Here is a 13,532-nt window from a genome sequence, read left to right as displayed (position 1 = left end):
ATTTCAAAATTTTACATTAAAGTTGGTTCTCTTAAATGTTTCATTTTTTATTCCTAAAATTATAAAGAAAATAATATTTTAAATAGTGATTTAACCTTCAATTGTGTAAAAGTTAGAATTAAAATTATATTGCACAATTATTTAAATAAGCATCATATTGAATTAAAAATTAAATTAACATTTTATTAAACTCAATTGATACTATATCGCACAAACAAACGAATAGACACTATATAGGACAAATTACTATGTTAACACTTTATTGCTCTAGATTTTGAATTAACACTTCATCATCGGGGGCGTCGACTTATAAGAAATAATATGACTGATCAAACTTACCAGAATAAAATCTTGATTATCGGCGGTCTTGACAAATAATGCAAAAGGAAGTTTAACGTACAAAACAACAATAGTAAAATATACACAGCAATTATTAAAATATTCTTTAATTCGCACAAAAAAATCTTCAATTACATATAACCACCAGGCGGTAGGCGCGCGAGATTCAATTTGAATTCACAAAAATAATTATATAATACATAATATTTCAGGGTCGCAAGAATCGACGTATTTTACTTTAATTTGAGAAAACGTAAACGATTATAATTGTTACAACATCTATAAATCATTATTTGTTTTCTTTACATTCCTTCATAAGTATACATCTAGAAACCATTTTACGTATGACCTTGTGAATTTTCTATAACTATTGTAATGGGGAATTATTAATTGAAAATAATATTTTAAAAATCGCTAAAAATTTTAGAACAATTACACATCTTTTCCCAAAATGGAATACTCTTCAAAAAATCTTAAAATACACCAAATCTAAGGGGGAATCCTGCCAAGGATAGGGCGATGTGAAACCCGTTCGAAACAACGCCTTCTTGCTTTTTGAGATAACCAACCTTAGCGAGACCGCTTGGCGCCAACGATGCTGATAAGACGCCGACTGTTAGTAATCTCCGACAATGTTGACCCAATGATGCAAATAATAAAATAAAATAGATCGCACACAATTTAATAACAAAAACTCAAATTTATTTAAATAAAAATTAACAACTACACTAACTTATAAAAAATAAAAATATATTATAACTGAATAGATTTCTAAGAAAAACACGACTAGTAATAATGGTGTCAGCCAGACAAGGAAAATACTAAAATCCCAATTCTCGGAATAAGGCCCGCTTTTCCTAGAATTTAGTACATCCTTCTTGGTAGTCCGGAAATCCGCATACGTCCATCCTCGTCGCGCCCAACTGGACGTCACCTAAAGGGAAAACTGGAAGGGACGTAGACCACGTGACTCTAAGCGCCTATTAATCATGCGCGTAATCATTTCTAACAAGACATGATAATAGTCACACCTTCCGAACGTTGAACGAAAGAAAAAGGAGAAACGAGACAAACCTATACGAGAAGAGAAGGAAAGACATCCTTATCTCTCGCTGGACACCAAACTCAGAAATTCATTTTTATTTCCATGGGATTCTTAGTTCTAACGAAACACTTCGTTACACTATTAAATATAATGGCGCTCTTGAATTTAATAATATAGTTTGGCCAGGATTTCTAAGTTTGTGATAGGTTGGTTAAAAACACGTGACGAACAGGGGGAGAATTTAAAATTAGTTTTTGAGTTTTAGTTTTTAGTCCAGTAAAATTAGTCAAAAAATAAGGTATACCATGTTTTAACTCTGGACCTCAATTTTGTCGTCTCAACAAGAGTAGCATAATTTATTATTTTAATATAATTTACATAAAATATAAGACTCTTTCATTATATTTTAATTTAATATACTTTGTAGTAACAATTTCTAAGTAATTAAAGAGTTTTGAGACTACATATATTTTTCTAGATAGATAATTTTAATTGGAAATAAAAGCAATGTTTTTTTTAAATGCACTCTTGCACATTATACAAAGTTTGCTTATTGATGAAAACATCTTGCTGTTATAAGATTTTTAATATTCAACATCAGTTACCAAATCAATTACATTTTTTAACTCGTAATTTCCATCCAGTACCGGCGACGACTTTCTGCCATTAATGGACAAAGTTCAGAAACAATTGACTTCTTTTTTTTCTTCAGATACACCGCAAGGTTTATCATTTCGTTGTGGTCTTGTTATTGTTTTAGAAGTTTTACTATTTAGAAAATTTAGTTCTTGAGGCGAAAAAATTATTATAGTTCATATTTATAACTTTAAATTTTTCAGAGTTAGCAGACTGTACAGCTTCTTGAAAGTCATTAAAATCATCAAGGTTGTGCATACTTTCTATAGACTTCTCCACCTGATGGTGGAAACCGGCTCAAAGTATTTTAAAACTATTTCTTGACTAGCTTTCCCTTCGGAATTGATAGTATAAACTAGAAATGTGAACAGGGTCCAATTTTTAATTTGCCCAGCACAATTATCAAGCCATAATCTTAAAATTATTTACTTAAAATAAATCGTTTATTTTACTTACTTTTTTCTTTCTTGAGCCAGAGTATAATTATCACGTGTAATATTTCTGATAATAATTGTACGCATAAATTTTTTTTATCTTAAAATTAATAACATTTTTTTTTTCATTTACAGAAAAAGAATAAGGTCAACAATTTATCGCCACTGGCTATGGATTCAATTTTTGAGGATAATAATCATTCAAAGGAAATTGATATGAAACCATCATTGTCGCCAGTGAAAAAATCAACAAATTTTAATACAGAAAAAGAAATAGAAAATAATTTTAGTTCACCATCGAAACCATCATTCTTTCCACAATATCGTCAAATTGCACGTCGTGGTAGAACATCTGAGAGGCGAAGAGCATACGCACGTCGTTGGGATGCTCGTAAAAAGGCTTTAATTGCTGCCACTGGCAATAATACAGATACAGATTCTGGTGCATCTGATAATCAATTATCACCCGTTCAAAAAGCACGTGCCAAATCAAATGCCGATAAAGAAGATGAAAAACAGAAAAAAATTGCCCGCGCATTAAAGAATTTGGAAACTAATATGAATGACTTTAAAAAAGAATCCGATTCTGATACTAAAAGAGTACTTCGTTCTCGAAAGTCAATTGGGGATGAAGTCAAAGTTAAAAATCGTAAATCAATTGATAAAGTAAAAGACATGGATAAAAGTAAAATTAAAGAAACTGATGATAGAGAAACAGAAAAGGAGAATGTCTCTATACCACCACGCACAGTTAAATCCGAACTTAAAATTGGAGATTCCACTTATATTGTGACATCAACTCTTGCTGTTTCGGAACCAGCGCATTTTGATAAAGTTTTCCACGATACGGTAGATCAAGAGAAACTTGAAAATACTGATATAATTGATGCAGTTCAACTTAAGAGAATTAGTCCACTTTCTAATGTGAATAAAGATAAAATAGAAAAATGTTTACATATTGAAATTGAAGGAACTGAATTTGAAGCACTTCAACGTGTTCAAGTTGATTTAGCAAGTTTTATTGAGAAGGATATGAAAAATAAAATATTTTCCGACTCAAATCTCTTAGATGATCTCAAAGACAAATATAAAGGTTCCTATGATAATCTCGATCAACAATTGAAAACAATCGTAGTGAAGGCAATAAAGAAAAATTATGAGACCTCAGTACAAAAAAATGAATTGGATTCTAGAGATGATATTGAAGTTAGTAAATCGGTATCTTTGGAATTTATTAAAGCCGCTATGCATTCTTCCGTTTTTCAACCTAAATTAACGCTTGATCGGCTTGATGTTTCAAATGTTCCATATAAAATTAATAATGTTGAAGTTTTACAAGAAAATGCAAAATTATACAAGAATTTAAAGGAGAAAATAACATGTTTACAGTCTATAGAAGATACAAACATTAGTTGCGAGGACAAACGATCAGAAATTGAAATTGTAAAGAAAGAAAAACCCAAGAGAATTGTAAAACAAAAAGTTGAAACTGTCGAGTGTGATACAACAACACATCAAGAATTACAAGATCTAAATACGATGGAAAGCTTTAACAATAAGGATTTAACAACTCCTAAAGGTCAAAACGCTTTAAAAACTTTCCAGAAGCATGGATTAAATCATAGGTAAGAATTAATTTTTTTAATTGTATTTAAAAAATATTTTCAACTGTTTTACATGTAAACGATTTGTTTATATTCGTTAATAATCTTCATGTTTCCTGTTACAGATGCGGAATTTGCAATCGAATATTTATTACAAAAAAAGATGCCGATGAACATATGAAATATCATCAAGATCCTTCACACAAAAATCGTGAAAAATTAATGAGATGTAAACGATGTCATGAAATTGTTCCCGCACGATTTGTTAAGTCACACATTTGTTCTGAACAACACAAGTGCAACTATTGTGGAATGAGTTATGTTACAGAGAAATCATATCTTAATCATTTAAAGACTCATCATAGTGATTCACAAGTATTTACAAATCTACGAGTTCACAAGTGTACTGTTTGTGATAAAAAATTCAATTCCGAAATGCAACTCGTCGATCATTTATCTGAACATGATGATTTAAAATCCACATTTGAATGCAGTGAATGTAATGTTAGATTTATATCAGAGCAGTCACTTATTAATCATTTACAAACTCACAATAGGCCCGATTTTGAAAAATCGTCAAAATCAAAAAGTATAAAAAGTAAAGAACAAGATGTAAATGTAACTGGACTTGAGAAGAGAACGCTTGATGGCAAATTAGATAATACCAAAACAAATGTTTCGAAAAAACATGTAAGTATTTTATTTTTTTATTCTAATTCGAACGTTCTATGTGTCATTTGTAATAATATTTCCCCCCCATTAGATCAGTTGGAATTTTTATGATGTCGGAAGTAAAAACTATTGAATTTTTATTTAGCAGAATTTTATAAAGAGAATTTATAATGAAACTAATTTTCATATCAAAGAATTTCTATTATAACTAAATTATAATTTAATAGAATTTAAAAAATTTTCATCAGAATTATTCATTTCTTGAATTTTTATTTTTCTGAATATTCACTTTTTTAAGTTGTATAAATAAATAACTCAAGCGTAACACTTAAAATTACATTTATTCTTTATAAGGGTGATTCTCCGCGTAGCGCACGATTTGGTGTCTGAAACTTTAAAAATATTTTTTTATCGAAATGATAAATATCAATACATATTTTTGAAGATAAAGTGTCAAAAAATAAATATCCATGGTGGGCCGGAAAAATTTTTTATAATTTTTTAATTTTTTTTAAACAAAATAAAAAAAAATTCTTTGCTTGTTGAATTCTTTAAAATAGTTGAAATTTGATTTTAAATGTTTATGGAAATTTTTGGGGGGTAATTCACAAAAATATATATAGCGCGAACGACAATTAAAAATTTTTATTTCGGTAATTTACGGAAATTTTCGAGGTAATTTATGGAAATTTATGCGGTAATTTATAGAAATTTTGGCTATAATTCATAAAAATATGTAAAGCATAAATCGCAATTAAAGATTTTAATTTCGGTAATTTATAAAAAATTTCGTGGTAATTTACAAAAATATATATAGCGCGAACGACAATTAAAAATTTTATTTTGGTAATTTATGGAAATTTATGCGGTAATGTATAGAAATTTATTTGGTAAGTTATAGTAAACTTACCGGAGCTGTGATAGTTTATAATAAATATTTTGAATTTCGTTTGTTTCATTGTGTATTAAACTTGGACTAGTGGCGGTCGAAATTTTTTGGCGGGTGGTGACGCTGGGGTCGGTCGAACCGGTGGAACTGATGTTAATAATTTTTTTTTTTTTTTTTTTTTTAAATTATCATTTATTTTTAATCGGTTTCATATGTTTCACATATATATATATAGACTAAAATAATATAACTACACTTTATTTCACCTTTATTATTTAATTATATTCTATTTTTTTAAATAATATTGAAGGGTCGGTGGATGCCGGTGGAGACGATTTTATGATGCCCTGTACAAATTTGAATCTTAAAATTTGTAAAAAAAGGGATAAATCAATTAGAAAATTGATTATCTTCTTCGTGGATCAACTTAAGGAATATAACTTTTGCTGTTACTGAAGTAGAACTATATTAACATTTGACTTTTATTTAAATAATTCAATGTTTAATAATAAAACGCAGAATAACACACAAAAGTGCAGTCAAGTATAAATAGCAAAAAAAAAAAAAAGAAAATAATTATTTTTTTGATCAAACGTTTTTTTTATTCAATTCCACTACAATATACAATACTAAAATAGCAACAGAAATTGTATTTATTAGTGTACATTGCTAAAAATATTAACTTTTTTGTTTAAACATCCTGTGGGGACAGATGAAATTTTGACGTTTTCAGCCTTAAAAACCACTTTTCACGAAAAATTATAATGTTAAATACAAAAATATCTATTGGTTTTTGTTTGTAGTCACAGAAATTATCTTTTTACATTGGAATCGAAATATTATGTGAATATTATTTGTGATTTTTCTCGAGTTTTTCTTTCACAACATGAAAAAAAGCAAGTTGTGCGCTACGCGGAGAATTACCCATAAACGAAATGAATTGTCGCAAGAAAATATTGAAGTACAAAAATTTTTGAATTAAATTTAATGTCGATCTATCGCAAATAAAATTTGTTGACATTTAAAAAGTGTTACGATTAATAAATGAAAATTTTTTCTGTTTTTTTCAGGAGGGTTATACATGTTTTGTGTGCGATAAAAAATTCAGTGATGAAGAAGTTATGAAAGATCATCTTCAACAACATTGCGATGATATAAGCGAAGATGAACAAAGTTCAAAGGAACATTATCAATGTGCGATTTGCAGTGAATCACTTGAATCAGAAGATGCATTAAGTACACATGTTGAAAATCATTTGTTTGACGACGGAGATGATAATCCAAATCTCATTAGCATAACTGATGGTGTAAAACAAAAAGATTATAAATATTATTGTGATCAATGTCCCGAGGTATTTTCATCAAAATCAATACTTGAAATGCACAAGGAAAATCACGATGAAGAATCAGACGCCATGGTATGGGAAAAAGAGAGAAACAATTATTCGTGCACAATTTGCGATGAAGTATTTTCAACTGAAAATGAACTTGCTGATCATTTGGATATTCACAATGAAAGTTCACATATTTGTTTATTGTGTGAAAAAACATTCTCCACACTTTTAGAATTACAAACACATGTTGAGACACACTGATACAAAACTAAGACATTATTTTGAATATTTTTTGTTTTGTTTTTAATTAGTGATTCACCCGATTTTTTTTTTCATTTTCACAAAAATAAATAAAATTATTTCTATAAAGTGTGTGAAGAAAAAAAGACCGGTTTTTGTTCAACATATTTCGTTGTGAAAAATAGATTACCATCTTAATTAAGAGTCATTTCCCTGTTAAATTTTTTTTTTTAATGTTGCAATTTGTATATTGCATAATGTTTGTAATTAAGGACCGTTCATTATAGTATAAGAACATATATTTATATATAAGTATAATTTCGTTATATATATATGACAGGAGATTTTTTTTTCATTAAATTAAAAATTTTTTTTTATCATAAAAATACTTGACTGCTTAATTCCCGAAGTGAAGTAATATTTTTATTCTTCTATAATATTACTGTTTTAGTAAAATATAAAAAAAATTTTTTTTTTTTGAAAACTATAATAATTAATAGTATGCTTAGGTAAAATATTATAAATTGTAAGAAACTATAAATACGTTTAAAAATATTTCAATGTCATTTTACAAATTCCTCATAATTATTCTACTTAGAAATATATTTTTATAAGAGTATATTTAAAGTGTAATATTATTTTGCGTGACTTTCAGATATTTTATTTTTTATTTAAAAAATAGAAAAAATTTATTTAAAAATATGAACGAATAAAAAAGGATGTTTACGTAAAATAATTTTTTAAAAAAATGTTTATGTTTGCTTCTAAGTGAACGCATAAACTATTTTGTCATCTTATAATTTCAAAATATTTGCACTACCACAAAATCAATAAATTTCTTGAAAGGAATTCAATTTTGTCAATAAACATACCAAGTTCTTTCCAAATCACTCATGTTTTAAGACGCATGAATTATCCAATAAAAATTATTAATTAAAATTTTCATTTTAAAGAATTTTAGGGACGCACGATTATGTTCTAAAAATCATTAGTTAGAATTTTTATTTTATGGAATTTCATTTGTCATCATTCTTTTTTGAGCCGAATTTTTATTTGTTCGAATTCGTATTTTGCAGAATTTTCATTAAAACGATTTTCTATATTACAGAATTTTTATGCAATCGAAAATCCACTTCACAGAATTGTTATTTGTTTGAATTTTTGTTTGACAGAATTTTAATTTTATAGTCATTTAATTAAAATGACTTTTTACTTAAGAGAATTTTAATTTAACAGAATTCCCATTTAATCGAATTTTATGTGATTAGAATTTTGAAATGACAGAAATTCCATTTCACTGAATTTTAAGTGGTCCGAATTTTTAAGACACCGAATTTTCATTTGTCCGAAATTAGAAATTGCAGAGAAAAACAATCGACAGAAATATTTCGGCGCAATTTTTAAAATTGACCAATTAGAAATTATCAAGAAGATCGTGATTGGTCAATATTAAAAATTGCGCCGAAATCTTTCTGTCGATTGTTTTCTCGGACAAATGAAAATTCGGCGTCTTAAAAATTCGATAAATTGGAATTTCTGTCAATTTAAAAATTCGAATTACATAAAATTCGATTGAATGAAAATTCTGTTAAATTAAAATTCTTTTAAATTAAAAAGTCATGTAAAGAAAATAACTGTAAAATAAAAATTCTAAAAAACAAAAATTCGGTAGCTGAAAATTTTGTTATGTAAAAATTTGTATAAAAAAAAAAATCTGTCATTAATCATTTAAAAATAATAAATTTAGACAATTTTGTCATTCTTGTGAATTTTTATTAGCCAGAAGAAATAATATCAATATTAACAAAATTCATTTTATTTTCTATTCTATTTATTTATTTTGTTAATTAATTTATATTTTTTCTTTTATTATAACTTATGAAAAGGATCAATAAAACTTGGCACAAATTTACATCGCGTGACATAATTACAATATAAATAATTAATTATTCGACAATTAGTCAAACTCTTTAATAATTAATTCTAGTTAAATGTGTGCTCCAGTTTTAGTATTTGTACTAATAGTTACAATTCAACTGCCGGAGAAGAATATTTAAATTAACTCGAAAAAAAATAAATAAATAAATAAGAGCCATATAAACGCGACCACAAATAATTTTTTAACAAATTGTAATTATTCAAAAAAAAAAAAATATATATTGTGCATAATTTTATCACAAAACTTGAAAATTTGATGAAAACTTTATTTTTATTTTTTATATCATAAAAAAGTTTTTTTTTTTAGGACTAGTGCAGAATTTATTTTGAATAACTAAAGAAAGACGATGATTGTACCAAAAAATATTAACGATGCTTTATTACCAATAACAATTATCAGTTGGATTATGGGAACTGGTATTATTGAATATCCCCTTGGCAATCCTCAAACAATATTTAGTATTATATATTCAATAATTTGTATAATTATACTAACTGCATCAATTGTTTTCAATTATTTTTCAATTTCCACAATTTATTCTGAGGAGATTCAAATGATAAATAAATTGATACTCACCGTATTTATCATTGGATGCTATTTTTTGTGTCTAATTGTTATTATTTTAAGTAAAATTAATGCTCAAGTAAGTATAAATAATTAAAGTGTTAATATAATAAAATATCAGGAAAATTACTATACGTATTTCTTATTGATTTTGTTAATGAAATTAGATTTTTTTAATTTCACACATATTAACGTATCCCATAAAAAAATCAGTAATTAGAATTGTAATTTTAAATAATTTTATTGTATAAATAATTATACCCAACAAAATTCTTTTGAAAAATTAAAATTCGTCTAAAAAGTCAAAAAAAAAAAAAATTATGACGAATTTTCATTTTTCGAACTATAGAATTTTTTTTAAACTAATATTTACTTAACAGAATTTTTAGGTCTCGAATTTTTATTTGGCAAAATTTTCAATTTACAGAATTTATTTTATATTTTTATGAATTTTTAACTTAATTTAATTAATTATGAACAACATATTTTATATAAATTTATTTTTGCAGAATTTTTCTTCATCCAACTTTTACTTTTTATGTAATAGAATTCTAATTTAAGTAAATGTCAATAAATTACCCATTCACTGAATTTTAATTTGTCCGAATTTTTATTTACACGAATTGTTATTTGATAGAATTCTTAAAACGAAGAATTTTCATTTGTCGAATTTATTGCAAATAACTGAACAACAAATTTACAAAAAAATTTTGGTTCAATTTATAAAACTTACTAATTACGATTTTCTTTTTTAATTTCTGATTGGTTAATTTTAAAAATTGCGCCAAAATCTTGTTATCAATTGTTTATTCGGTCACTTGCAATTTCGAACAAATAATAATTCGGTGAATTAGAAATTCGGACACATTCGAATCACATAAAATTCGTATGAATGAGAATTCTACTGCTAAATTTATTTATTTAAACAAATTTCCCGAAAAATATTCTTTTAAATAAAAATTTGGGTAAATAGAAATTTTCTAAAATAAAAATTCTGCGCTAAATAAAAATCCAGTTCCTAAAAATTCTGTTGAGTAAAAAATTCATTTAAAAAAAGGTCCAGAAAACTAAAAATTTTGATTTTTAATCACAGTGTGGTCCAAATTTTTTAAGCATCAATATTAGATTTAAAAAAATCATATTTATATTGTTATTCTTTATTATATTATTATTTTACAGAAATTAAAATTTTGTTTGCAAGAACTTAATTCTGTAGATGAAAAAATGAAGAGAATAGGAATAATGGAAAATTATAGTAAATCTTTTAGGATGAGCATTATTACTGCAGCAATTTTTATTGTATATTTAATAATTTTTTTCGTAATACTTTTTGCAAAACATGTCAACAAATTTAATGCTAAATCAATCTGCACTATATTAGTTACATTTTATTTTGTATTAGGAGCACCCTACATCATTGAATGCAAATTTATACACATAATAAGGTAAACTTTTTATTTTACAAGAGTGTTATATATAATAATTATAGAATTTTAAACAAAGAGTATAAAATATATTAGAGTAAATACCGAACAGTTTATAATATAAAATATTAATATTTTGTAATATTTTACAGAAAATATTGGGTGGTCCTAAAAGATAAAATTCAAAAATTTTGGATTATGTTTTAAAAATCATTTGTTAGAATTTTAATTCTATGGAATTTTATTTGTCATAATTATTTTTGAGACGAATTTTAATTTGTTCGAATCAGTATTTTGCAGAATTTTCATCAAAACGATTTTCTATATTACAGAATTTTTATCTAATCGAAAATTCACTTTACAGAATTTTTATTTGTTCGAATTTTTATTTGCTAGACTTTTTATTCAATATAATATGCATTTTAAAGAATTTTTATTGGGTAGAATTTCATTGCATAGAATTTTCTTTCAGATGAATTTTCATTTGTTCGAATTATTATTTGTTATAATTTCCAAATGACCGATTTTTCATACTACAGAATTTTTACTTAACTGAAAAATCATTTAACAGAATTTCTAATTGATAGAATTTTCATTTGCCCGAAATTGCAAATGGATGAATAAACAATCGACAGAAAGATTTCGGCATAATTTGTAAAATTAATTAATCAAAAATTATACATAAAATTGTGATTGGTTGATTTTAAAAATTGCGCCGAAATCTTTCTGTCGTTTGTTTGTTTGGAAATTTTATCAATTACAAATTCTGTTAAATGATTTTTCGGTTAAATAAAAATTCTTTAGTATGAAAAATCGAACGAATAAAAATTCAGCTCAAAAATAATTATGACAAATGAAATTCCGTAATATTAAAATTCTAAGTAAATGATTTTTGGAACATAATCATGCGTCCCGTATTTTTTTAAATGTCGAACAAACAAAGGCCAAAGCAGAACATTTAACAAAAAATATATTTCTATACATTTTGTAAGTAAATTATGTAATATATAATTATTATTTTTAGTTACATAAAAATAAAGTTTTGTAAATTGAATGAAGCACTGGATCAACTATCAGAATGTGATTTTTATTCACCGCAGAAGACAAAATTATACATTACACAAGTAGGACTAATTCGAGCAGCTAAGAAAGAATTGAATAATGAAGGAAAATTAATCGGAAATTTACAGTAAAATCATTTAATTATCTTAAGATATTAAATATTTTATCAAAATAATAAACTTTATATAAGTCCAATAAATAGGTTATCAAAATTCAGAGATGCGAACATAAAATTCAAAATTGTCCTTTTTCATGCGAATGCTTACATATTATTTTTTGGACCAATAAATTTTATTTTTTTTGATCTTGTTATGGAAAATTTATTTACTTATGAAAAATATGAGACGCATAAATAATGTTTAAAATTAATTTTTTAGGATTTTTTTAAAATTAAATTATCATTATTTTTATTAATATTTATTATTTAATTAATTATTTTAAGTCAAAATATTTCTTCGAATTATTATTTGACAGAATTTTTAATTAACCGAAAATTCATTTAACAGAATTTCTATTTGTTCGAAAAGTAAAAATTCTGTAATATGAAAATTCGAACAAATACAAATTTTGACAAATAAAAATTCTGCGAAATAATAATTTTTATTATATAAAAATTCTGTAATTTAGAAAATCGATTTAATGGAAATTCTGTGAAATAATAATTCAAAGAAATAATTATAAATTGAAATAAATAAAATTTTCGGTTATATAAAAATTTGTTTTAATGGAAATTCTGCAAAAGAATAATTTGAATAAATAAAAATTCGGATAAAAGAAAATTCTATTGAATAAAAATTCGAATAAAATTAATTTTAGACATTATTCATGCGTCTCAAAAATATTTCAATAAATATATATATATATATATATATATATATATATATATATATATAAAATTATTTACTAATCAAAATATTTTTTAGGATGATACACTTAGATTTAGTCAGAATTTCAAGATCTGTCAACGATATTTTTAGAATTGAAATAGTCATTTCAGTTGGATTATCCGTTGTTTTTTTGATTTTTCTTTATATCAGCTCTCTTTATGATATATTTAACAAAGAGACTAAAATGTTATGGTTGAAACTGATTATTTCAATAAACTATTTGAATAAAATTCTAGCAATTAATAATATATGTCACACGACCAGTGCTGAGGTATTTATTTAATTTATTTATTTTACAAAAAAATAAGTTTCTATATTCTTTAGAATTATAAAATTTTTAAAAACAGTAAATAAATGTTTTTTTTATTTAATAAATTAAATAAATAATTTAATTGATTATTAAATAAAAAAAATATTTGATTTCATTATAATATAAAAAACTGTATGAAATAAAAAATGATTT

At 25.0% G+C, this 13,532-nt stretch overlaps 1 protein-coding gene and 1 long non-coding RNA gene across 2 annotated transcripts in view; both read left to right on the top strand.

Moving 5' to 3' along the window:
* The window catches only part of LOC127278078 (uncharacterized), a 43,706-nt gene extending 35,937 nt beyond the window's left edge, over positions 1 to 7,769 (top strand). The window contains exons 4-6 of the mRNA XM_051299608.1: positions 2,590 to 4,079; positions 4,184 to 4,748; positions 6,690 to 7,769. Coding sequence (XP_051155565.1) covers positions 2,590 to 4,079; positions 4,184 to 4,748; positions 6,690 to 7,214 — 2,580 coding nt within the window. The 3' untranslated portion in view covers positions 7,215 to 7,769. The remainder of the gene's footprint in view (positions 1 to 2,589; positions 4,080 to 4,183; positions 4,749 to 6,689) is intronic.
* Positions 7,770 to 9,234: 1,465 nt separating this feature from the next.
* Positions 9,235 to 13,145, top strand: LOC127278091 (uncharacterized). The gene is made up of 4 exons (XR_007842446.1): positions 9,235 to 9,323; positions 9,439 to 9,775; positions 10,876 to 11,141; positions 13,106 to 13,145. It is a non-coding gene; the product is annotated as an uncharacterized LOC127278091 (long non-coding RNA).
* The last annotated feature ends 387 nt before the right edge of the window (positions 13,146 to 13,532 follow it).

The sequence above is a fragment of the Leptopilina boulardi genome, unplaced genomic scaffold (genome assembly GCF_019393585.1).
Source record: "Leptopilina boulardi isolate dan_hultmark-lab unplaced genomic scaffold, ZJU_Lbou_2.1 LbouV2_195, whole genome shotgun sequence".
Classification (NCBI taxonomy): Eukaryota; Metazoa; Arthropoda; class Insecta; order Hymenoptera; family Figitidae; genus Leptopilina; species Leptopilina boulardi.
Note: the sequence above shows the minus strand (reverse complement) of the source record. Positions and strands in the feature narration are given on the sequence as shown.